The sequence below is a fragment of the Sceloporus occidentalis genome, unplaced genomic scaffold (genome assembly GCF_023333645.1).
Source record: "Sceloporus occidentalis isolate IW3139 unplaced genomic scaffold, rSceOcc1.0.p SCAF_10, whole genome shotgun sequence".
Lineage (NCBI taxonomy): Eukaryota > Metazoa > Chordata > Lepidosauria > Squamata > Phrynosomatidae > Sceloporus > Sceloporus occidentalis.
Window position 1 is genome coordinate 10,182,196 of NW_028316990.1, and position 23,532 is coordinate 10,205,727.

General features: G+C 51.6%; 1 protein-coding gene across 2 annotated transcripts in view; it reads left to right on the forward strand.

Moving 5' to 3' along the window:
- The window catches only part of WWP2 (WW domain containing E3 ubiquitin protein ligase 2), a 35,597-nt gene extending 13,183 nt beyond the window's left edge, over positions 1–22,414 (forward strand). For both annotated transcript variants that reach the window (XM_089477089.1, XM_089477088.1), the window contains exons 7-24: positions 3,251–3,375; positions 3,625–3,814; positions 6,660–6,749; positions 7,673–7,847; positions 9,695–9,749; positions 12,112–12,193; positions 12,650–12,778; positions 13,852–13,930; positions 14,063–14,134; positions 14,279–14,367; positions 14,977–15,136; positions 17,160–17,293; positions 17,462–17,602; positions 18,246–18,366; positions 19,797–19,901; positions 20,433–20,529; positions 20,735–20,807; positions 20,936–22,414. In XM_089477089.1, coding sequence (XP_089333215.1) covers positions 3,251–3,375; positions 3,625–3,814; positions 6,660–6,749; positions 7,673–7,847; positions 9,695–9,749; positions 12,112–12,193; positions 12,650–12,778; positions 13,852–13,930; positions 14,063–14,134; positions 14,279–14,367; positions 14,977–15,136; positions 17,160–17,293; positions 17,462–17,602; positions 18,246–18,366; positions 19,797–19,901; positions 20,433–20,529; positions 20,735–20,807; positions 20,936–21,035 — 2,017 coding nt within the window. In that variant the 3' untranslated portion in view covers positions 21,036–22,414. The remainder of the gene's footprint in view (positions 1–3,250; positions 3,376–3,624; positions 3,815–6,659; positions 6,750–7,672; positions 7,848–9,694; positions 9,750–12,111; positions 12,194–12,649; positions 12,779–13,851; positions 13,931–14,062; positions 14,135–14,278; positions 14,368–14,976; positions 15,137–17,159; positions 17,294–17,461; positions 17,603–18,245; positions 18,367–19,796; positions 19,902–20,432; positions 20,530–20,734; positions 20,808–20,935) is intronic.
- The last annotated feature ends 1,118 nt before the right edge of the window (positions 22,415–23,532 follow it).

The following is a 23,532-nucleotide window of genomic DNA, read 5'->3' on the forward strand; positions in this document are numbered from 1 at the left end:
TTGCTTGTTATAGTGGATTCCACCCCCAGAACAGGAGGGCCCTGAATGGAGTTGGAGTGATAGGCCAATTCCTCCTGAGAAGTGGCATTTTTTATCCCTCCTACCCAGACTTCTAGTCTTGATTTGTCTCTTTTTGAAGTCCAAAAGGTAGGGAACCTCAGGCTAGATTCATGGGTGGCCCATTCAAAGCCTAGATTGTCAAACTCTGTGAGATGGTTGGGTCCATGGCTCTGGAGAGATTTGAGAAGAGTCCTATGCCATCCTTGAGCCTGGCACATCTGCAGGGCTTGAGCCTGCCTCTACTAGACCAAAACAGTCACTCCTCAAAAGAAAGCGGAGGCAGAGATACCCAGGTCTAGGCTCACCAAGGGTGCCCCTCTCTTGGCTGGCTTCCCAGGCACCAGTGGTTTCTCCCTTCTGCCCCTTGCCACCTTCAGGGAATGTCTGTTTGAATGGTACTTATCTGTTTGAATTTATAAGCCACCTTTCTCTCCACATGGGATCCAGGGTAGCTCATAGCATACATTAAAACAAGTACAGTGATTGTCATTAACAGGTCTAGAGGGCAGCAGGGTGGCGGGAGAGGAGCAGGGTATCCAGTCCTCGTTCTGCTCCTCTCTTGTCCAAGATGGCCACCCTGTTTGCACACCTGCCTTCTTAGCAGAGGTTCTTGCAGATAACAATGTAGAAAGCATTCATTCTGAGGTGCCATCTTCTTCAGTTTGCTACTCCATGGGTGGACTGGTGCTGATGGTGCATTCTGGCTCCTTCCTGGCTGGACCTGAACAACCTGCTGCCTCAGAGTTGGATTGGCTTCCATATTAGCACATGGGTCTTCTTTGGACTCATTTACACATTCCTAGCAGTGGTGAAGTATACCCCTGGCTTACTCAGAAGGTGACCTTTTCTGATGAGAGAGGTTCCATTGTTTGTGTATGGGGGTGCATGAGTGGCATGGAGGGGGGTTTCTATGATGTGAAGAGAAAGAGAGCCCTGCAGGGAGGGCTGGCAAATACAGTGCCTGTTTCCTGATGAAAACCAGGGCAGTTTGGTTGCTGTTTTCTCATCCCTCCCTGATTTTCTCACAGGTCAGAGGAATTTCCCGGCTCCTTGCCATGAGGGGCCACCTGGGCAGGGCAGTGACACTCAGCTGCTGCCCTGATTTATCGCTGGCATTTCCATTGGGGTGGCATTGCCCACCAGAGGGTCTAGGAGGGGTGGTGGGTTCCCCATTTTATAGATAGTGCATGGCAGAGACAGGAGTGCCACATTTATCAACCCCATCCTCACTGGTGTTAGTGAAAACCATCCCCTCCAGCATTTCACAGATGATGATAATAGTAAATTGTAGTTGTTTTTAAAGGGTTGTAAGCCACCTTGAATGTTGTGACAGGTGAGATATAAGTAAATAAGATGAGATTAAAACTGGGATCAATTATTTCACAGTGTGGTTGAGATGATAATGGATGGGGAAGAACAGAGAAACCAGGATATGCTGCAGGTGTTTGCTTTTGTCTGAGACCCCTGGGAAGGGCAAGACTTTGCCCCCTCCTCACCTCTCCCCTCCCCATGTTAATGGAGTGTAAACTCCTTTTGCATTTTGAGCTCAGTTTGCTGTATTTGAGTTAAGCTGAATGCAAAGGGGGAAAGAGGGAGGAGGAGAGAGAAACTGGGATAATTGAAATCAGCTGAAAAAATAGGACAAGGAGGCGTAATGGGGACTGTCCCTGCCAAATGAGGACAGTAGGAAGATATGTGTGCCCCTGTGTCCCCAACATTGTTTATGCATCCCTCAGATCCAGATCTCTGGGGTTTTCTTGAGGTTCTACTGTTGCAAGGGTGGGCCTGGAGGTTTTCCTCAGTCTTGGATCTGCATGGCCTGTCCCCATCCCCAAATCCTCCCTCTGCCCCATCTGTTCATTCTTCCCATCATCCGCTGCTGCCTTTTCCCTGCTCCTATTTTAAACTGTGGCGTTGTTGGTGTAGTCTGCTCCTCTCTGCTGCCACGTGACTCCGTTTTGGTTTACATCCACGCAGGCTATTAAAAGGCTCTGCCAAGTTAGGAGCCTCGTAGGAAGAGAGGCCGCCAGGGCAGGAGGGCTAATTTGGGCCTGGTGGTCCTGCAGCGCATCGGAAACGGCCCAGCCTGTTTTGGCTTCCTAAAACCACTCTCTGAGGCTCGGAAGTGGATTGTCTTTCCTGGAGGAAGGGAGGGATGAGCACCTCGAGGCTCCCTTTGCCCCCCTCCCTTTTCCCAAATTCTCTGGCAAGAGTCAGTGCCCAGAGTTGCACTCACTTGTGCACATTAATACCAGATGAAGATGAGGATTAGTCTGAAAAAGTAGTTTGAAATGGTGAAGTAAAACGCCTACTTAAGAAACAGTGTGGTGCAGTGGTTTGAGCCTTGGACTACGACTCTGGAGACCAGGGTTCGAATCCCCACTCAACCATGGAAACCTATTGGGTGTCCTTGGGCAAACCATTCTCTCTCAGCCTCAGCAGAAGGCAAAGTCAGCCCCTCTCTGAACAAATCTTGCCAAGAAAACCACATTAGGGTTGTCATAAGTCAGAAATGACTTGAAGGCACACAACCACAATTATAATAATGCTTTTAGTCCTTAATGTTATGTATTTAAATGCTTTTATATGGTTTTAAGTAGCTGCAGTTTTAATATGACAGCATACTCAATTGTTGGAACTTTTTAAAGTGTTAAGGCCATGTTTTAAATTTGTTGTAAGGCACCTTGTGTCCCATGCCAGGAGAAAGGCATAGTCTAAATGAAGTAGGATGGAATAAGGGATCAATTGTTTAGACAGTCCTTATTCCTTTTGGCATCTCAGTGGTTGACAAGACCTGTCCCTACGTGATCTAACTAGTCTTTTAATGTGCAATATACCTTTATTCTCAATGTTCTGTTTCTTAAAATTCTTAAATACTACTTTTGATTAGCAGTGTTTTAATGGGTTAGCTTATTTAATTTTTTAAAAACTTTCCGTTCTCAGGTTGATTAAAGCTGGGCTTTGTTTTAATCAAGGCTATAAGCATCATGTTAAGAAGAAGGTGGGATATAAATCAAATTAATAAATAGGTCAACTTTCTCCCCATTGGCCTGGGAGGAGAATTGGGGAAGAGGGAGGGTGTATAAGATGCCCGAAGGATCCATTGAAAGGGATGATGATGATGATCATGATGATGATGATGATGATGATGATGATGATGATGACAATTTTGTACCCCTGTACTCCACAGAGGACAAAGACATGGGGCTGTCGGAGCAGCCAGGCAGATTCCGGTCAGTGGGGAGCAAAGTCCAAGCCCTTGGGGTTGGCACCAGCCGGCAGGCAAGGTCCAGACAAGCGCCATGAATGGCACAGGTTTGTGTCAGTGGTGTGGGTATGGGTGGGCACTTCCTTGGCTATACAAGAGGTATTTGCTTTGGTTCCCCATTACTGGCATTCTTTTCGCCCTCACAAGCAGACCTTTTTACTTGGGTTGCCAACCTCTAAACGAGGGTGAGTTGGAGCAGGAGGCTGTTGTTGGTGATCTACCTATTAAGAGATTTCTGGCTGATCTGCAGCAGATATGTAAGGCTCATTTCTGACTGTCCTGCTTTGTCTTTTCAGTGAATGGGGAGTCTACCAGCTCTGTCCCTGATGCTGAAGAAGAACCAGGTGTGGCCCCTGTGGCTGTGTTGAGGGTGACTGCCGACTCAGGTGCAACTCAGGACTCTGCTGGGGCAGAGGAATCAGCCCCTGGCCCTGGGAACGAGTCTTCCCAACCAGCTGCGCAAGCTCTGGAGACGCTTCCCCCGGGGTAAGTGGTGGCCTTTCTGGGTGGTCAAAACCACTCTGTTGCACCATGAATTGGGAGCAGGGGGACAAGTATACTGGGAGTTGGGGCTGGCTGGGCTGTGGATTCAAGTTTCAGGGAGCACTCTCCTTGAGAGAATGCCTGTCTCTTGCCTCAGAGAGCCTGACTTGTTGATTTTCTTCACCTTCTTGGTTTCTCTTTGTGTAACTCTGTGGTGGGGTGCCAGGTAAAGATTCATGAGATGATGCCAAGATCATCACTTGGGTGCTGAGGGATTGCTGAGGTGCTGCCTCTGTGAATCCCTTTGTGTGTTTAGGAGAAGAGCTATAGGAATGCACAGTACAGCTGGCAGAATGCAGAGCATTTTCTCCTGTTTGTTGAGAAAATGTTTGGGTGGGAATGGAGGGAGAGAGCTGCAACCTTTTCTGCTCTTTGTTTGCTAAGGGAACCGGTGTGTTTGTGAGTGGCAAGCTCTTTGCCTCCTTTTGAGGTGACAGGTTCCTGACCCACAGGTCTCCCCCTTTCCCCCCCAGCCTGGCAATATGGGGTAACGTCTTGTGAGCCTTTCCGCAAGGTGGTGGCCCCAACCCTCCTCCTTTTGATTCCAGACTTTTTCTCCAGCAACTTGAAACAGCCTCCAGATGAAGAAGGGAGCCGTTGTTTTTACTCCTGGCTTCTTGAGCCTGTCTGGTGTGTGTGTGTGTGAGAGAGAGAGAGAGAGAGAGTGTTGCTCTCAGGTAATTGAGGGCCAGTCACCCAGTCGGCCTTTATGCTGGGCGTTGTGAGCACTACTGTATTCGGGCCTCAGCCGCTTCCTGTTTGCAGACAGCTGGAAAAGTCCAGGATTTTCAAAAAGGCCTTTCTTCCCTCTCTGAGCTCAGCCCCACCTCACCCCTTGGCAGCGCATGCTCTCTCACACCCATGCCTTCTGCAGTGGGCCTGGGGGTCTGGGAGGTAAGGGCTCTCCTTTCCTTGGGACGCAGGATGGCTGATCTATCTTCCAGCCCAAGTCCTTTTCCTTGGACAAATCCACGGCTGACCCTTCACTGCTATATAGCAGGAGGAGTGAGTTGGGGGTGGGATAGAGGTGTAGGCCAAGTTTCCCCTTGCTGCTTCCCCCCCCCCCCCCGACAAATCCCATCCCTCAATGGCTTAGGAGGCTTCTCTGCCCCTCCAGTCAGGCCAGCTCTCCTCCCCAAGGCCTGCCCTTTGGTGTGGACACACCATGCAATGTTGCCAGCTCTTTCCTCACTTGGCAGACCCCAGAGCGTTTTGGCTTGGCACTTCCAAGTGCATGCTACAAGCTACAACCTCCCCCTCCTCTGCTTTTTCATGAGCCCAAATAGGGCTTTGCGTAGAGGAGGAGAAGGAGGATCGGGGGCTCCCTGCACACATCTGCCCTCCACGTGGCGAGTAACAAAGGAATCCTTAGATGCGCCTGGCACAGGGCTCAGGTTTGGAGGCTGAAACGCACCAGACAGAAACCTCCACCCTTGGGAGCCAGACCAGAAATAGAGTGCTACCGGTGCTCCTAGTGTGCACAGCTAGGATCCTGCATTAGGGGGCTGGAGGAAGGTGAAGGTCCTGGTGTTGTCCAGACACACACAAACACACACATGCTTGCCCTCCCTCCCTCCTTCTGGTCTGTCGGCAACGCAGCCGCTACTGTTGTCTCCTCCTCCTGGTCTCCTGCATCTGGTTCCTATCAGTGGTGCTCCTGCTTGGGGACAGCCGCCCTCATTAACACACTGTGTACAGCAGTTCGCGCCTGGTCTCGAACACACAAAGAGCTGCATTATGCTCCCTGGCAGCGGGCACAGGTTCCTTACATAAGGCCCAGGCAGCATCTGTCTCGGATGGCAAGCTTACCTCAGCCGCTGCCTACCAGGCTACCAAGCCCTGCCTGCCTGCCTGCCTGGAGGTAGCTGAGGTGGGCAAATAGAATGGCTGGCCGAAAGGACAGATGTCTCCCTGTGCCAGATCTTGGCATGGGAGCAGATGTGGGAGACTCCAAGTTTGGTTAAGAGGCAGCTCTGTGGTTGTTTTCCGCATCTCTACTGTAAGTTCTGTTGGGATGGAACTTGGTCTCGAGACCCCGCAGACCTACATTTGCTTGGGTTTTTTTAAGCAAAACTTTCCAGTCCTTATAAACCTGAGAGCATGTAGGCAGTTCTTGGGGAATATTGGGGTCCTTTGATCAGTCTTTCTCTGTATTCAGTCTTGCTGAAGCAGAAGGGACAAAGAGGCATGGATGCCTTCTGGAAATGTCCTCACCCCTCATGAAGGTGGCGCTTGGGGTTCTCTCCTCTCAGGGAGCCCCCCAAAAACCTGGCTGAAGTATTGAGCTGGAGTGGGAACCACAGGGTGCCATGGGAGCTGGGTGTTAGGGCTTGGTTCTGGGATTTACAGCACCTGATAGCATGAATCCTTGCTCACCTATGAAGTTCATAGGCAGTTTGAGGCTGTCACTAGCTCTGGCTGCGGCCTGGAAAAGCAACTTTCTGGGTGTTTATTTTGGCTGGTGGTGGAGTAGGAATTCTAGGAATTGTCATCCAAACAAGTAACTTTTCCAAGCTTTGCAAGGCTCTGCCTCAGTGAATTGGTTTGGCTACAAGGGAATGATCAGAAAATACTTTGTGGGCTGATGGAAAGTGTTGGAAATAAGAAACAACAGCAATAAAAATATTCTTCCTTTGCAAGGGGGTTGGAAAAATGGCCGTTGTAGTCCCTTCCAGCTCTGGGGTCCTGTACTATGGCAACAACCTGCAAAATAGGACACCAACACACACACACACACGCCATTCTTCTACATCCAACCATCCTGATCAGTTCTTTTTCTTCCTTGGAGGTGGGAGCAGCGAGAGCTACCCAATGGGAGGGTGTACTACGTGGACCACAACACCAAGACCACCACCTGGGAGCGACCTCTTCCGCCAGGGTAAGTTATGTGCCAAGGCAACACAGCCTTCCTCTGTGCCTCCCCCAGTGTCAAGCCAGAAATGAAAGGTGAACATTGAACAACACAGGCACGTTCAGGGACAGGTGAAATGTAGCCCCGGGGCCACATGTGAGCTTTCAGGCAGTATCCATGGCTTTTGACCCCTCCAGAATCACCCTGTTTCCTGGCCCAAAAGAAGGGTGAACGGCCTCTTCTGGAAAGTGCCGGGAGCAGCTATTTGCCTTTTAAAGAGCTTGCAGGCTTTTTCCTGCTCAGCATGACATTTTAATTTAAAAAAATAACCCCAAAATTACAATTATTCTCCCCTCTCCCCCTCTTTGGTTCTCCCATGACCACATTCTTGGATGGGCCTGAGCCCCCAAGGGCTGGCTAGTGCAGACACAGCCGGACCATGGCATCTGCACGGGCCACCACAGAAAGGGCCCCTTGTTCACTCCAGAAGTCAGAAATTGGAGCATGGAAAAGGGCCTCCAAAAAAAATCTGAGAGCCCAGAATGTTAAATCGTGCCCAGAAACAGTCTGACGCAATGTGCAGTTGCGTTTTAAGACTTGGTGAAACTGACATTCCTATATCTGGCCCCACTTGGCCCTTGGTACTACTGTGGTTTGTATTAATGGATATTTCTGAGTTAGTTTTCAAGAGCATCCCTGTGTAAAATTCATGACAGCAGTATGGACTTTGAAATGTGGTTTCCCTCCCATATGCAAATCCCACAATGGGGATTTGGGAAGTTGTAGTCCAAATAAAGTCAGATCTCACTGGCCCCATAGATAATGGCAGGAAAAGGGGTGGGCTGCTGGTGTGGCATGTGGAGCAGGGGACCCTTTCCTTGACTGGGGGTGGACCTGAGAAGAGAGCACCTGTGGACCCCCTGCCCTGAGATACTTCCTTGTTTTTGCAGCTGGGAGAAGCGTGTGGACCCCCGTGGGCGGTACTACTATGTGGACCACAACACACGCACCACCACATGGCAGCGCCCCACGGCTGAGTACGTGCGCAACTATGAGCAGTGGCAGAGCCAGCGCAACCAGCTCCATGGCGCCATGCAGCAGTTCAGCCAGCGCTTCCTCTATCAGGTGGGAGGACCCTCCTTCCTCTGCTGGGGATACCCAAGAAAGTGGTACCACAACCCCTCCCCCCCAAAGCCCCACAGACTGGTTTCTTCTCTTGAGGAACGCAGCAGGATGCCTCCCCAAATGGAATCCCCTAGGAAACCTCTCCTTCCCAAACCAAGATTCCTGCTTCCATCATCAGTATCTGGGCAGCCTGGGCAGAGACCTCTTTTGGGGTGTCCTTCCCCCTTTTGGCTCTGTTACGACTGTCTCATTTCCTGTTGGAGATAGAAGTCTTGCGCCTCAGTGTTTCTGGAGATTCTTGAGGGGCATTACCGCTGGCACTGTGCAGGACCACTGGCACTTCAAGAACCACTCCAAGAACCCTTTCCCTGCTCTTGTAATTTTGGATGTGTTTTGTTCCCTCTTCGGTGGCCCTCAACCCATTAGCCTAGTGGGCCTTTCATCCCCTCACCCTGGGAGCCAAGAGGACCACGTCTCTCTGATGAGCTGTCACTGTGGAGGCCAGTTGGGCCTCTTGTGTGGCTTAGGGAAGTTCTGTTGGCCCTTATTGGTTGGGAGGATGTCTGTGGCAGGCCCCACATCTGCCATGTACATCTGCCTGCATGGCACCATGAGGAGACGAATGGGCTTCTCCGCGCTGGAGAGCAACCCAACCTTCCAGGTGGGAAAAAGTGTCACAAATTAGCCAGTGGCCTCCCTCTTGCTTCAATGCAGGATCCAGCCCTGATTGAGAACAGCATCCTATGTTTTCCTTCTTTGCTCTCCAGCCGAGAGAGGTGACAAGAACAGTCTTTCTTGGGACAGTGATACCCTTCTAAAAAAAGAACAAAACAAAGTTTAAGGAGCTTTTGGCAGGGGACTTTGGCGTCCTGGGTCCCATGTGGTGGCTTTATCCAAGCTGAGTGGTGGCAAGAACAGGCCTTCTTAGGACAATGGTACCCTTTTTTAAAAAACCAGAAAGTTTAAGGAGCCTTTGGCCTCCTGGGTCCCATCTGGTGGCTCCATCCAGCCTACTTTTTCCAGGAGAGCCAGGGAGGGAAGGGGGACCATCTAAACCCCTCTCTTGTTCCTGCTGTCTCCCCCTCCCCAGCTGGGCCCATCAGGGCTCTAAACCCCTATTCCCCCAACCTTGCCTGGAAGTCGGATAAAGGTGCTTTGTATGGGGCCCGGCCGGTGTGTGCTTGGGGTGTGTGTGTGGGGCTGGGGAGGGGAAACGCCTGTCTGTCTGGCATGAATGTTCCCTCAGTCTCAGCCAGCCAGGGAGAGCCTCTTGCATGGGGCTGGAGGGCTGCTGGGTGGGTGTTTCACGGCCCACTGTGAAAATGTGGGGTGTTGGGGGGGCAGAAGGGCAGAGGAGGCAGAGGCAGCCCGCAGGCTGAGCCAGGAAGCGCTGGGCGTGGACAGGGCTTGTGGGAATGATTTCATTGGAAAGGCCTGCAATGATTTCCCCCCTTCCTTCTGGCCTGTGGTTCTTGGAGGGGGAGGAGGAGGAGAAGTTGGAGGTGGGACCCTGGCTGGGACTCTCAGTTGCCTTGGCGGCTGCAGCACAGTAAGCAGCTGCCTTGCCTTCCCTCGGAGCTGGCCACTGGGCTTGAGCAGACAGGCTTCTCCGGCCACCTCTGCCTCCTCCACTGCCCCTCCTTTGCCTTTGCAGCCATCCCAGACCATCCTTGCGCTGTCATCCCCTTGAGATGTTAGCTGGCATGCTTTTTTTTGCGGGGTGGGGGGTGGGCACAAGGGGCAGGACAGTGGTGCAGCTGGCGCCCACTCTGTGGTACTTACCACCTCCTCATCCCTCTTAGTCTCTCTCACCTAAACCAGCATGGTGTCTGTTTTGCCCCCTCTAGTCCTCGGGCACCCCAGCTGACAATGACCCCCTCGGCCCCCTTCCTCCCGGATGGGGTAAGTACTCACTTCTTTTACTTCTATGGGGAGCTTGGTGTGTTGTGTGTTGTGTGTGTGTGTGTGTGTGTGTGTGTGTGTGTACAGTCAGCCCTCCATATCCATGGATTATTTATCCAGGGATTCAAGCATCCACGGCTTGAAAAAATGTAAAAATATGTAAATTCCAAAAAGCAAGCCTTGATTTTGCCATTTTTATATAAGGGACACCATTTTACTATGACATTGTATTTAATGGGACTTGAGCATCCATGGGTTTTTTGTGGGGGCCACTGGATCCAAATGTCAGCAGATACCAATGGCCCACTCTGTGTGTGTGTATTCTATGCCCATGGGATAATTCACTTCTTTGGGCTTCTCCCATTTACTCCATGAAAGGAAGCACAAGGAAGAGCCTTGTACTTACAAAACTATCTCCCATGGAGTCCTGAGTTCACATCCTGGCTTGTGGGCAACCATGCTTGCATTCCTGTCCCTGCAAGCCCAGATGGGGCGATGGGAATGAGGTTTCTTTCTGGCACTTCTCCTCATCTTTTCTGCTCCTCTGACACACACAAGGGCTAGAGTGACAGTTGGGACGGAGGAAGGAAGTCAAATAGAAGTTGACTGTGTGGTTGGGCTTTGCAGCCTGCCTTTCTTCTGGGGGGACTTAGGCTGCATGCTGGGCTGGAAGAGGGGGGCTTAGCTGGATGGGGGTGGCGTAATTGGTGGCACCAAAAAACCCACAAGAGGGATGTCGTAGGAGTTTGGAGTCAGACATGCAGGCTGGGCGATGGGATGCGCTTGTAGCGGGAGCACAGAAGAAGCTAGCAAAGCATCCCTTGTGGTTGGGCCTCATTGAGGGGTCCACACAGACCTAGCATGGATGTCCCTGTGTGCTTGTGTGTGTGCGTGTTTTCTTGCTCCCTCTTGGATGCTGGTCCTGCTGGAGTGAAATAAGTGGAGTGTGAACAGCCTGTCTGTCTCCCTTTACTGCCCCTCTACCACATTTTGCAAAGGAGTTCAGAAGCTCAGGGCAGTTGGCAGAGATCAGCAGGGATTACTCCTGCTCACCTGTGCATCATTGGTGCTAGGGATGGTGGAGGGCATGGCAGAGAGCACAAAGGGGCTGAGAGAAAGGAGGGCAGGATGCCATGGGGCAATCCTTGGGGAGGATGGAAGGCTGAAAATCTAAAACCTGGGAGGTCTCTTCTTCTTCCCATCAATCCTCATACATGGACACATTTGGGGACCAAAGACCCACTTGCCCCTTGCAAGAGCAACACACATGTACATGGAGTGGGTCAGGCAAATGGAGGGATGAGGGAGGCAAGGGGTCAGGACTGGCCGGACACAGGGTAGGCAGCTCCATCCAAGAGCTCTTTAAAGCCAGCATCCTCCTGGGCTGCAGGGGTCTTTTCTTTGCCTGAGAAAGGGTCTTTCTCCCTCCACTAGACCTTGGCGATGCCCAGCCAGTGGGCAGGGAAGAGACATCTTCCATTCTGAGATCCATCCTCCTCCATCTGCAGAGAACCTAGGACCAGCGGGACCTCAGAGGCTGTCTGTGTCTGGGAGTGAGTGGGAAAGAGCAAGAAGGTGGTGCAGAACCTTCTTAATGATCCACCCATTTTCCCCCTTTTTGGAGGAGAGATGGGGAGGGGGCTCACAGCACTTGGTCACTCTGGGTCCATCAAGGGAGGGCTCCAGCTATTTCTTGTGGGTCTCTGGGTCCCATAGTACTCCCTTGAGTACTGGTAGAGAGGGAAGAATAATGTGAGTATACTTTTAGGAGAAGACAAAAAGTCTTAGGGCATGGTGTGAGGCATTTTAGGTTTTTGCTCCAGCCCAAAAGGACCTGCCAGAGGGTTTTGGGGTATTGCTTAACACCCAGTCCCACAGCCCAGGTGGCTAAGCCGGACTGGCAAGGAAGAGCTCCAGGCCTGACCACCTCTGACAGGGATGTAGGAGGGTTGTGTTTCCAAAGGAGGAAAGCATCCTGGCAGTTCTGGGCAAAGGGTTTTGGGTGGTGTCAGGGCAATCCAGAACACTCAGACCATTTTGCTCATACAGGTAGGAGAAGGCCTGCTGGTGGATTCTGGGAGTTGTGGTACCTCCAAAAAGGAACTTTTCCAAGCTTTGGGCCTCCGTGTGACCTCAGAAACTCACAGAAGCACTGCTCCAATGTCAGGAAGTGAGGTTGTCATTGTCGTTGTTGTTGTAGCTTTGGGTGTGTGCCTGTGTCCCTTGCACCGGAAGTGTGGACCACGATGCTCTTGTGCCCTTGCACAAGAGATCCAGGCTGGAGCAGCTCTCTCAGGGCCTCAGTCCAGTAGTGATGAGGGGCTTTGAGATGGACTGTCCCTTTCCTTCTCTCCCTTTGCAGAAAAGAGACAGGACAACGGTCGCGTCTACTATGTGAACCACAACACTCGCACCACGCAATGGGAGGACCCCCGCACACAGGGGTAAGAGAAGAAACCTTCTTTTGAGATACCACTTTGGCTGAAAACACCAAGCCACTTTGGCAGCCACATGCATTTTGGGCAGGGTCTAGACCCCTCAAGACCCTCAGACAACCTTCCTCAAGACCCCCAGACAACCATGGGTCTCTCAGTGGAGGAGAAGGCCCAGCCATCCTGGGATTAGGGGAGGCTTCCCTTCAAATTCATCCTAGGTTCCTCAGGTCCAGTCCTACAGAACAGGCCTTGCAGGGATGGCACCAGGACCCTGGGCTACCAAAGTGCCCCTGCCCTTTGGTTCTTCCTATCCCTCAGGACCCAAATACAGGAGAAAATGGCATTTTGCAAGCATGAGGGTCTTGTGGCCATCTCTCCCACCTGCTGCCTTCTACCTTGTTGTAGGGCTGGCTGGGTGAGGGAACCCAGTGTGTTAATTGACAGTTCTTCCTTCTCTCTGGGCAGGATGATCCAGGAGCCGGCGCTGCCCCCCGGCTGGGAGATGAAATATACGAACGAACGGGTGCGCTACTTTGTGGACCACAACACCCGCACCACCACTTTCAAAGACCCCCGCCCTGGGTTCGAATCAGGGTAAGTCCCTTCCACAAAGGGATTTCTGATGGTGTGGTATTGTGAGGTGCCTTCAGTGACATCCCTGAGGATTTATTGACAGTGTGTGTTTGAAATGGTGCCTGGTGGGTGTAGAGGAGCTTTTGGGGGCAGGGATATAAGCAGGGCTTTTTGGGGTCCCCATAAAGGAAAGTTTCCAAACTCTGGGTTTCTGCTATGTGGACAGTTCCCGCACATCCCTTGCACTGAGGGCAGTGGGGTCACAGGTGTTAGGACATGATTGGCAGGAGAGGTTTCATGTCACTTGGCTGTTTGTGGGATGTGAATGGCTCCTCTCTTTTGCCCCATCTGGCTCTTTTGAGACTTGGCTGCCTCTGGGCATAGGGTCACTGTCAGGCAACAGTGTTGGGCAACAGGTTGCCTAACAGTGACCCTATGTCCCATGTGTCCCTTGGAGGCCTAAGGCATGGCTTCCCCTGGGTTCCTATGGTTCTGTCAGATCTGGGAAGGGTGACCTTTTTGGACTGTGACTCTCAGTATCCTCTAGGTAGCATGGCCACTGGGCAAGCCGGCTAGGAGATTTTGGGAGCTGTAGTCCAAACAAAGAACAACGTTTCCAAGCTCTGCTAAGGGCCCCAAGCTGAAAGCTGGGTTGGGATGTGGAGGGAAAGAGGACCCCTGTGTGCCATTCTTGTACAGGCCTGATTGGGGCTGATACCGGTATTATTCTGGCACCAAGTCAAAACATGGCTGCTTACTGAAGCCCTTGGGTTTTCAATGACTTTACCCAGCGTGTGTGCATGTGATATGGGGCAGCAGCCTTTGACAGGGTTTCAACCAGTTTTTGCAAGACAAATCATTTAATATAGTTTTAGCCTTTGAAAAGGATTGTTATTGTTGTTCATTGTCCTCAATAGAACTTTTTGTTAGCTGCCTTGAACTTCTTGCCTGTAGGGCAGGGTATAAATATATTAACAAACAAACAAATGGGGACAACGGGTGACCCTCTGCAGTGTGCGACCCCCTGGGGGCAGAAAACAGGCTACCTGCCCCAGGTGTAACCCAGCTGAGGGTGCCTTTCTTCCTTTTTTCAGGAGCAAACAAGGGGGCTCCCCTGGCGCCTATGACCGCAGTTTCCGCTGGAAGTTTCACCAGTTTCGTTTCCTCTGCCATGTGAGTCTCCCTCCATCTTGCCTGCCTTGGGGAAGAGGATCAGAGAAGTGCCCCAAAGAATTGGGGTCGACTGGGGGGGGGGGATTGTGTTGGCAATGGGGCACATCTGAACCTCTCTGCTTCCCTTTGCAGTCGAATGCGCTGCCCAGCCATGTCAAGATCAGTGTCTCACGGCAAACGCTCTTTGAAGATTCCTTCCAGCAGGTGAGTCCCCCTTTGGGGGCTGTTGCAGGTGGTGAAAGAGGCAGGTTGGTAAGTCGTGCCCTTCATTTTTCCCTAGTGCCAAATGCCTCTTTCTCCACTATCCCCTTTCCCTACTATCACCCTCTCCTCTTCCTCTATCCCCAGATCATGAACATGAAGCCCTACGATCTCCGTCGGCGGCTGTACATCATCATGCGTGGGGAAGAGGGGCTCGACTATGGTGGCATTGCCCGGTGAGTCACCTGGGACATGGTTGGAGTGTGTATGTCAAACACAGGACACCATTTCCTCCTCTTTGGGCCCTTGTGTTCTCTGAGGTGCATGAGACTTCGTTCCATCCGAGGGAAAAGGTACTAAAACAGCCGGGAGTGGGGATGAGTATGGATGGACCTCCAAGAAGAGGACTGGGGGTCAGGCCTCGCTCGCTCTGCAGACTTGAGGGGAGGCCTTTGGGGTCTCTGCGGAGGAGTTTCCAGACCAACGCACTCCAACCTGGCTCTTCTTCCATCCCACACGGTGTCTGCTCTCGGCCCTGGCCTTTCGGGCACTTCTTTCTCTGTGTCCTTCCAGTGGTTTTACCCTATGGTAGGTTACGTCATGCTGTTCTACCACAGGGTAGAACCACGGACGGGATGCCGGGCTCTCTGCGCCAGAGCAGCGACAGGTCCAGGAGAGTACAAATGGGGCATTGTGCAAGGGATGTGTACCCACCTTTCTGCAAGATGTGAGCCAACTGCGTGGCCAAGGAGGGAGTCAGTGGCATGGAGTGGGCTGCGGGGGCTGATCATACAGGTCAGGAGGGTCTCGCTAGCCTCCCTTCTCTCTCGTCCTTCCCCCCATAGCGAGTGGTTCTTCCTCCTCTCCCATGAGGTGCTGAATCCCATGTACTGCCTGTTCGAATATGCTGGCAAAAACAACTACTGCCTCCAGATTAACCCGGCTTCGTCCATCAACCCTGACCATCTGACCTACTTCCGCTTCATTGGCCGGTTCATTGCTATGGTGAGCTGGGGGGCAGAAATGGGGGGCACAGCCTCAGTGGTGGAGTGGTTGTGGTTCACTCTCCACCTGTGGCCCCTTGGATGCTGCTTACAGTGTGAAAGTTGTCTTCAAAAACTGAGGGTTCTGGGGAATCCCCACAGATGGTGCCACCTGCCTCTCATGGCTGTCGGTCCCCTGCTTCTAACCCTTGACTGACTTAGCACCAAGTTACTTCGTTCAGTTGTGGGACGGTTTTCCCTTGGAAGACGAGGGACTTTTAACCATGGTTGGGCACAAGCACACAGAAGATACACACCAAGCCTCTAAAAACTGGGGACACCAGTAGGCGAAGGTGCTGGGATGGTGATCATGCCTATTCAGGCATTCTGAAAACTCAGAAAGGAATAATCCAGCCCCCCCCCCCCCCCCCCCCGGCAGAAGAGGAAATAAGAGTTTTTGAGGAAAATGACATTATTTTCCATTTTCTGAAACTTCAGACTCATTTTGCAGCTGAGGCAGTTCTGCTGCAGCCCTTTGGGTTTTGACACAGACCTCCTTTGTCCAGGAGAAGGGAACTGGTCCAGGCCGCATGGGGCAGGAGACATATGGGCCCAGTTGGGCAGCCCTTGGGGGGGGGAAATGTGTGTGTCATGGAACTGTGTTGTCTATGAAATCTCCAGCACTTTGGATATCTGTTCCCTAGCAGAGAAGGTGTGTGATCAGGTCTTCTTTGCAGCCTCCGTGGAGAAAAGGGAATGTCGATAGCATTATTGGCTCCAGCCTTTCCTTCCCTGAGAGAAGCAGTGGGCGCCTCAGGATGCTTTTCCCCGATGGAGCCCACAGATGCCCTGCTCTCTGGCTGCTTCCCATTCCTCTGTGGCTCTGTGCCCCCAAGTCCTGGATGTGTTTTTACCTGCTTTGGCCCTTGGAGTATGAAGACTGGGGAATAGGGGAGATCCTTCCCTTTGCCTCCTTCTCTCCCTCCTACCCAAACCCCAGACTGTTACTCACCCGCCGCCAGCTGGCTTCTTCCAGACGCAGCCCAGAAGCGTCTGGATTATTCTTGGCTCCTGCGAGGCCAGTCTGTGGCAACAGAGCTCTGGAGGAACTGAGCTTGCCCTGGAGCCATTTAGGAGGTGCCTGCAGCTTGCTTTTGCTTCTGTGGGGCTTGTTGGGGGACCTATTGGGGTCTTAAGAGCCCCTAGGGCTCTTGAATGCGAATAGCGCTTCTTGGTTTTATCTTGCTCTCCTGTCATGTGGCCTGGGAAGACCCATCCAGATCTTCTTCTGCAAAGCCCTTCTCACAAGCAACCCTTTTATCTAGTGCCTGCTCCCTCCCACAATTTTACTATTGTTTGAGCACCGGGATAAAAAGATCAGAGACATAGCCGTGTTAGTCTGGACTTTTGTTATGCAAAGGGACCTTGTAGCACCTTTGAGTCCAACTGAGAGGAGAAGGTGGTAGCGTTTGCTTTCATAGACTTTGTCTGCTTCCTCAGATGGAAGTCTCTGAAAGCTTCTGCTACAACTTCTTTCACTCACTTAGTCTCAAAGGTGCTGCAAGTTCCCTTTGGATACAGGATAAAGAGGGTTCCATTTTCCCCAGGCTTTTTAGTGACTTCCGTTACAAAAGCTGGGAATGAAGGTTTTTCTGTCCTGCTCTGATCAGATTATTTGCTCAGATTGTTGTTTTGCTGTTGTTGTCATATTCTTTATATATTTTCTTAAAGAATTTATCTAAAGGGCTCAAGGTGGCTATTGACAGTTTGATGAATTTGGAACAGTTTTTTAAACCTGTAGTATCTATGAGATATGGACTACATATTTACAAACAGTGGTATAGAAAACTGCAGTGTAGACATGGGGCTGGCCCAGCATCCCCTCCCACTAGCCATGGCTCTTCAGCCTCCCCAGCCTGCCTTTGGCCACTTGGATTCCTCCGTGTCTTTCTTTGTGGCCCATTCCCACCAGGGCATTTTTCACCAAAAGCTCTCACTGGGGCAGAAGCTTGATGCAGCCTTACCCCTTCTCTCCTCACCTGCAGGCTTTGTATCATGGCAAGTTCATCGACACCGGCTTCACTTTGCCCTTCTACAAGCGCATGCTCAACAAGCGGCCAACCCTCAAGGACTTGGAGTCTATCGATCCTGAGTTCTACAACTCTATTGTCTGGATCAAGTCAGTACCCCCACCCCAGCCCTGATCCCCCCTCCCTTGAGTTTGGCTACCAGCTGGGCTGGATTCTTCACAGACTAAAGGGCAGGAGGTACATATGAAGCCCAGCTTTCCTTGTGGTGACGCAGGTGTTTATCACCCATGTCTCCTTTCCTCCCGTCTCCTTTGCAGAGAGAACAACCTGGAAGAGTGTGGACTGGAGCTGTATTTCATTCAGGACATGGAGATCCTGGGCAAAGTGACCACCCATGAGCTGAAGGAGGGTGGGGAGAGCATCTGTGTCACCGAGGAGAACAAGGAGGAGTATATCATGTGAGTTGTGTGCGTGTGAACGAGGTTTCAGGTGTACACTCGCTGCATTGGTTGACTGTAGCTCAGATCTGCATTCCCCTCTGAAGCTGGGCTCCACTTGTGCTACAAGCTCAGCTTCCCTCCATCAGAATAAGGGTTTCTATCAAATCCCAGAGTTACAGTGTTCTGATTCCACTGATCCTGGTGAAATCCTGGGATTTGCAGAATGGTGAGGCCCTGGAGGTCTCCAGAAGAGCGGTCTCAATCGATCTCTCACAGAATTGCAACTCAGAGGATTCCATAGGGTGGAGCCTTGGCCATTAAAGTGGGGTCAAAGCAGTCTAAATGTGTCATCTGGAACAGATGGGGGACATCCTGGACCAACCTCACTGAGCTGTGCTAAAGGAGACTAAGGCCTGTTACAGACTGCCAAAATAAAGCTGCTTTGGGTCTCTTTGGAGGTATGCTATTTAAATGATGCATGCATCCTAAGAATCTGGAAGCTGCACCAAAGCTGCACTCCAGTGCTTAGGAATGGAGTGTGGCTTTGGCGCAACCTCTGGACTCTTAGGACCCAAGCCAATGGGAGCGAGGATGAGAGAAACATTTGAGGACTGTCTTTTGAGGATTAATGACTGCTTTGTTGCTCTCTGCCTCCTTGCAGGCTGCTGACAGACTGGCGGTTCACGCGGGGTGTGGAGGAGCAGACCAAGGCCTTCCTGGATGGCTTCAATGAGGTGGCGCCTCTGGAGTGGCTGAGATACTTTGATGAGAAGGAGCTGGAGGTGAGGGAGGCTCTCTGGAAGCTGCCATTTGCTCTGAGTTGTGCTGCAGCAACCAGCTGATGAGGGACTCCATCACTCCTTGGGACCGGTTGAATCAGTTCCCAGTGCCTCTGGATTTTGTCAGCCAGTGAACCAGTTGCAACTTAGTACTGCTGCTCTCCCCCAGTGCGGCAATGCCCTCTTCTGAAAAAGAGAGGTCTGCTTTTCGTAAGAGCTACAGTTAGACCCTTGGTATCCAATGGGATTTGGCTCCAGGAACCCCATGGATACCAAAATCCATGGATGCTCAATAGCATAGTAAAATGACAAAATCAAGGTTTGCTTTTTGGAATTTATCTATTTTAAAAATATTTTCAAGGCATGGATGCTTGAATCCATGGATAAAAAATCCATGGATGTGGACGGCTGACTACTAGTAGTTATGGAGAGAGAAACAGTTTACAGTTTAAACCAGGCTTCAAGCATACAGTCAATTATGTTTTATTAAAAAGTTGACTCCCTACTCCATCCATGCCAGAACTCTTTTCTTCCTTCCTTCCTTCCTTCCTTCCTTCCTTCCTTCCTTCCTTCCATCCATCCATCCATCCATCCATCCATCCATCCATTGCTGCCTTTCAGGAGACTCCTTTCTGAGACATGGCTTGTAAGGCCTAAGATGGGGGCACACACATTTGAAGAAGTAGACTGAAGTTTTTGATTTTGAAAGTTCCTGCTACAAACCTCTTTCTTTCAGTTAGTCTCGAAGATACTACAAGATCTCTCTACACACTGATTCCACAGTAATGCAGCTATATATTTGAATTCTAACAGTCCCCATTTGTCTTCTTCAGGACTACCAGGGTTTGATTTATTTCCAAGCCCTTTTGTGCACGTGTGATCAATGGCATCTGTTCTAACCCATTTCGTCCATGGACAGTGACTTTACACCCTCTTTGGGGATGATGTTGATGATAATAATAACAACAATAACAACAACAACAACAACAACAATAATAATAGGATTTATTTATATGCCTCCCAATCACTGGGGATCCGGGCAGCTTACAACAGAGGGGATAATAGACCGTTCCCTGCCCTCAGGGTTACAGTCTAAAAAGACATGACACAAAAGGAGAAGGGAATGGTGGTGATGGTGGGGGGATCAGGTCCAGCATTCTTCTCTCCCTCTGAGGCCTGGACCAAGGCAGATGGACTGGAGGGAGGGCTCAGCTTCTTAATTGAGGCCAGGCCCAATGGTGTTGGGCCTGTCCTTTCCCTCCCTTCCAGGCCAGAAAATAACAGTTGGAAGGAGGGAGGGGAGGGCTCCTCACATGTAATTTGTCAGCCAAGGTGCCACAGTGGGCTGGCCAGCCGCGGTGGTGAGCTCCCCTCTGGCCGTCCAGGCAATTGAAGCTCCTGTCTTCTTTGTACTCCCCCCCCCCCTTTTGCAGCTCATGCTGTGTGGCATGCAGGAGATTGACATGAGTGACTGGCAGAAGAACACCATTTACCGGCACTACACCAAGAACAGCAAGCAGATCCAGTGGTTCTGGCAGGTCAGACGGAAAAGGATCAGGGAGGGCAGTGTTGGGCTGGCTTGGCAGAGGTGCCTTGCGTGGGGTGGAACAAAATGGGTGAAGGACAGTGGGAATCATTTGGCTACTGGGGTTTGGGTGTCCAGCAAGGATGGAGGCGTTCCTGTTGGAAAAGGGGTTCCATACTTGGGGCTTTACCTCTGGAGTGGTAGCCAAGCAAATGCTTCTGAGCATATGCAGACAGCATTTGCCTCTTGCCCAAATAACCGCAGCACTTAACCTGCCCCCCAGGAGGAGAGGGGTGCTAGTTAGAAGCTGAAGGGCTTCTGTCCCGTAAGAGTCAGCATGCCTTACAAGCAGCTGCTAGTCCCCAAACTGGGATTTTCACTCTCATTGGACTCCGTCCGATCCCCAGGAGCTTTATGAGGTTGTACAGGGCAGGGCTGTACTCTGCAGGAGCTGTCTGTCCAAAAATCCTTTGGAGAAAGAAAGATGGTGGTGGTGGTGGAAGGTGGCCCATCCTTACGCACTTATCAACCATGTGGTTTGCAGGTGGTCAAGGAGATGGACAATGAGAAGAGGATCCGTCTCCTGCAGTTTGTGACGGGGACCTGCCGCCTGCCTGTGGGAGGATTTGCCGAGCTGATCGGTAATTGTGCCACCCTTTGCTGGTGGGGGGCGCAGACTGGGAGGGTGGCTTCCAGCTGTGGGTTGCCCTCCAGCTGTGGGTTGCCCAGGGGTGGCTGACCAGCATTCTTAATGGCACATGTCAGCCTACTGCCATCCGTGTGGTCTTGCGTCCTGTTGGGTGGATGAGTGCATGCTGAAGGCCCCATGCTCTCTTTCCCTGGCAGGCAGCAACGGACCCCAGAAGTTCTGTATCGACAAGGTGGGCAAGGAGACCTGGCTGCCTCGGAGCCATACCTGGTGAGTTGGGTCCCAAGCCTGGGCTTGTGGAGGGAAGGCAAGATTTTTGTCCTTCTCCAAAATGTGGGGAACAAAAATGTGTGCTATGGGGTGCTGTGTGCTGACCGTCTGCCTTTGCTCCCTGGCAGCTTCAACCGCCTGGACCTGCCTCCTTACAAGAGCTATGAGCAGTTGAAGGAGAAGCTCCTCTACGCCGTTGAGGAGACGGAGGGCTTTGGGCAGGAGTGAAGGGCACCCAGAAGCCCTCTGGGGAAAAACATACCACCTTGGGCTCCTGGGAGGGGAGCAAAAATAGTCCTCCCACCAGGATGATGGCTGGGGGCTGACTTGTGGAGATCCAAAGCTCAGGCGCTGAGAGATCCTGCAGTTGGGACGGCTGGAGGCGGCAGAAGGTTCTCTCTCCCCTCCGCTAAGTCTAGGGCAGCACCTAGCTCTCCCTGCCATCTCAGTCTGTCAAACCGCTCAACACCAAAGAGGCAGCTGCAACATGTGCCCACCTGGCAGGGCAGATGTGAGCCCCACCTCCAAGTGTTCCCATACCACCTTTTCCCCTTGCCAGGCCCCCAAATCCTCTGCTGTGTCTGGATGTAGCGGGCCGTGGTTGCAAGCTGCCTTCCCAGACACCCGCTTCCTTACCCCCAGGTCATTATTTCAACCACAAAGCATAAACGAATGAGCACTTTGGGGAATCTCTTCCCCCAACCTCTCCTCCTTCCCCAGCATAAGGCAGAACGGAGCTGGGGATGATGGCCAGAGACTGCCAGAATCCAAGGCAAAGTCCTTTCTGATTTCCTCCCTCTCTGCTCCTCTTCCTTTCATCCTGGGCCAAGTGAGGAAGGTCTTTGCTTCTTCCAGACCCACCTGATTTTGGGAAAAAACAACCCCAAAGTAAAATTAAAAATCAAAAATGTGACCCTGGGTGGGGCTTGCAAGCAGTCTGCAACCCTTTTGTGTGCCCAGGAAAGCTATCCTCACTTGGCCCTGCTCTGAGGGAACTGTTCAAACTAGCAAAGAGTACCCACTTGCCCCCAGCGCAGCTGACCCTGGCTTCAGGGGTAGAGGAAGAGCCTGCCACCCCACTGCACCCCCCAGCCCTCTGCCTTGGTGCCCACTGAGTCTTGCAGGAACAGGGCAGCTTTGGTAGAAGTGTCCGTACCCAAAGAGTTGCAGAGCTGGAGGGAGGTCTCTGCTGCAGGGAAACCACAACTCTGGCCTCGTGTCCTGAAAGGACGAGAAGAATCCCACTCCCAAGATTTGTGTGTGAGTGTGATCCTAGGGTTGTGTGGTGCCTGCGTGTGGGGTATCTGGGAGCGAGTACAGAGTCACATCCCAGAATGAAAGTGAATGTTCAGGCTCCCAAAAGGTTGTGTGCGTCTCCCTGCCCTGCGTGTGGGGTGAGTGTCTGTGTCTCAGCCTCTGCAAAGAGAGAGAGAGTGTGTGTGTATGTATATATATATATAAATATAAATATATAAATCTGTATATAAATGTCTGTGGATACAAAGAATTGCAATAGCTTTTGATGGGAATCCTGGATAGTTTTGTACTGTACCATCCTGCCTCAGTGATACCAATTCCTTGTGCAATAAAACATCCGCAGCTGCTTGTGGGCTTTGTGTCTGCCCTCTGTGCTTCAGGCGCCCAGCGGGGAAGCAGTGGGATGGACTGGTGGCGGACCTGACACCTGTCATGCAGAATTAAGAGCCCAATTCTTGTCGCGTGTGCCTGGCTTCTGGTAGAGATTTCTGCCTTTTGGGGCTCTGGTGAAAAGGAAGCTAAGAGAATGTGCCCTTGGCAAAAGCGGATAACATTGCCCTGCTTTTAAAAACCACATCAGCCAGCCAAGTACAAAGCACAAATACTGGTCCAAGTGTGGAGCTGGCTGGCCACCTTTGTCTCCCTCACCTGATCTTCTCACACTGTTTTGAATAGAGATATTTCCAAACACAAAGGTAGACAGGGGCAGCACTCAATGCAATGCAATGCAATCTTTTCTCCTTGTTTGAAATGTGCGTTTCTGCAAAGGGCTGGGAAGACGTGTGTTTCCATTCCACTGGAACAAGAGAGCCACCTTTTCCAGCCGTCCTGGGACATCTTGCTCTCAGCCGCCTTGTCTCCTGCTCCTTCCAGCTTCCCAAACTGAGCAAGCCTGGTGCCAAGGAAGCCATAGCAGGGATGGCACACAAGCTGATTATGTTCTCATGAATTTGGAAGCTAGCGTCTGATGTGGGGAAACAGCAAGAGAACTAGTTTTCCTACTGAACAGTCATTCAGCTATCAAGACAGATAGATGAGGACAGATCTTCCCGAGCAGAATTTGGGGAGGAAGTCCCAGTGTTACAAAGAGCACAATGGAAGGAAGGAAAAGAAAGGTTTGGGTGAAATTTTAGAAGATAAGAGTCTTTTCACCAAGTTGGGACGAGAGAATTTGCAAAAGCCAGCTGAGGAAGAGGAAGAAGGGATGGAAGGAAGAGGGGTCTCTCCCCTTTTTAAAGCACCAAGTTGTCCCTGGAGGCAGTGAGCTGCTTTGTGGGCAGAGGAAGGGCTGGCAGGAGACGCAGCAAAACATGTTTGACTTGGCCCAGGTCAAAACTTGGCTTTGAGCTGAGCGGGAAAAGAAGACAGCCCTGTTCTCGGGGGCAGCCAGCCAGCCAGCCTTGTATTCCCATTGCTTTCAGATGTGGGGGGGGGGGGGGCACCCTCCCCCTGTAAGAGAGCTGCTCTG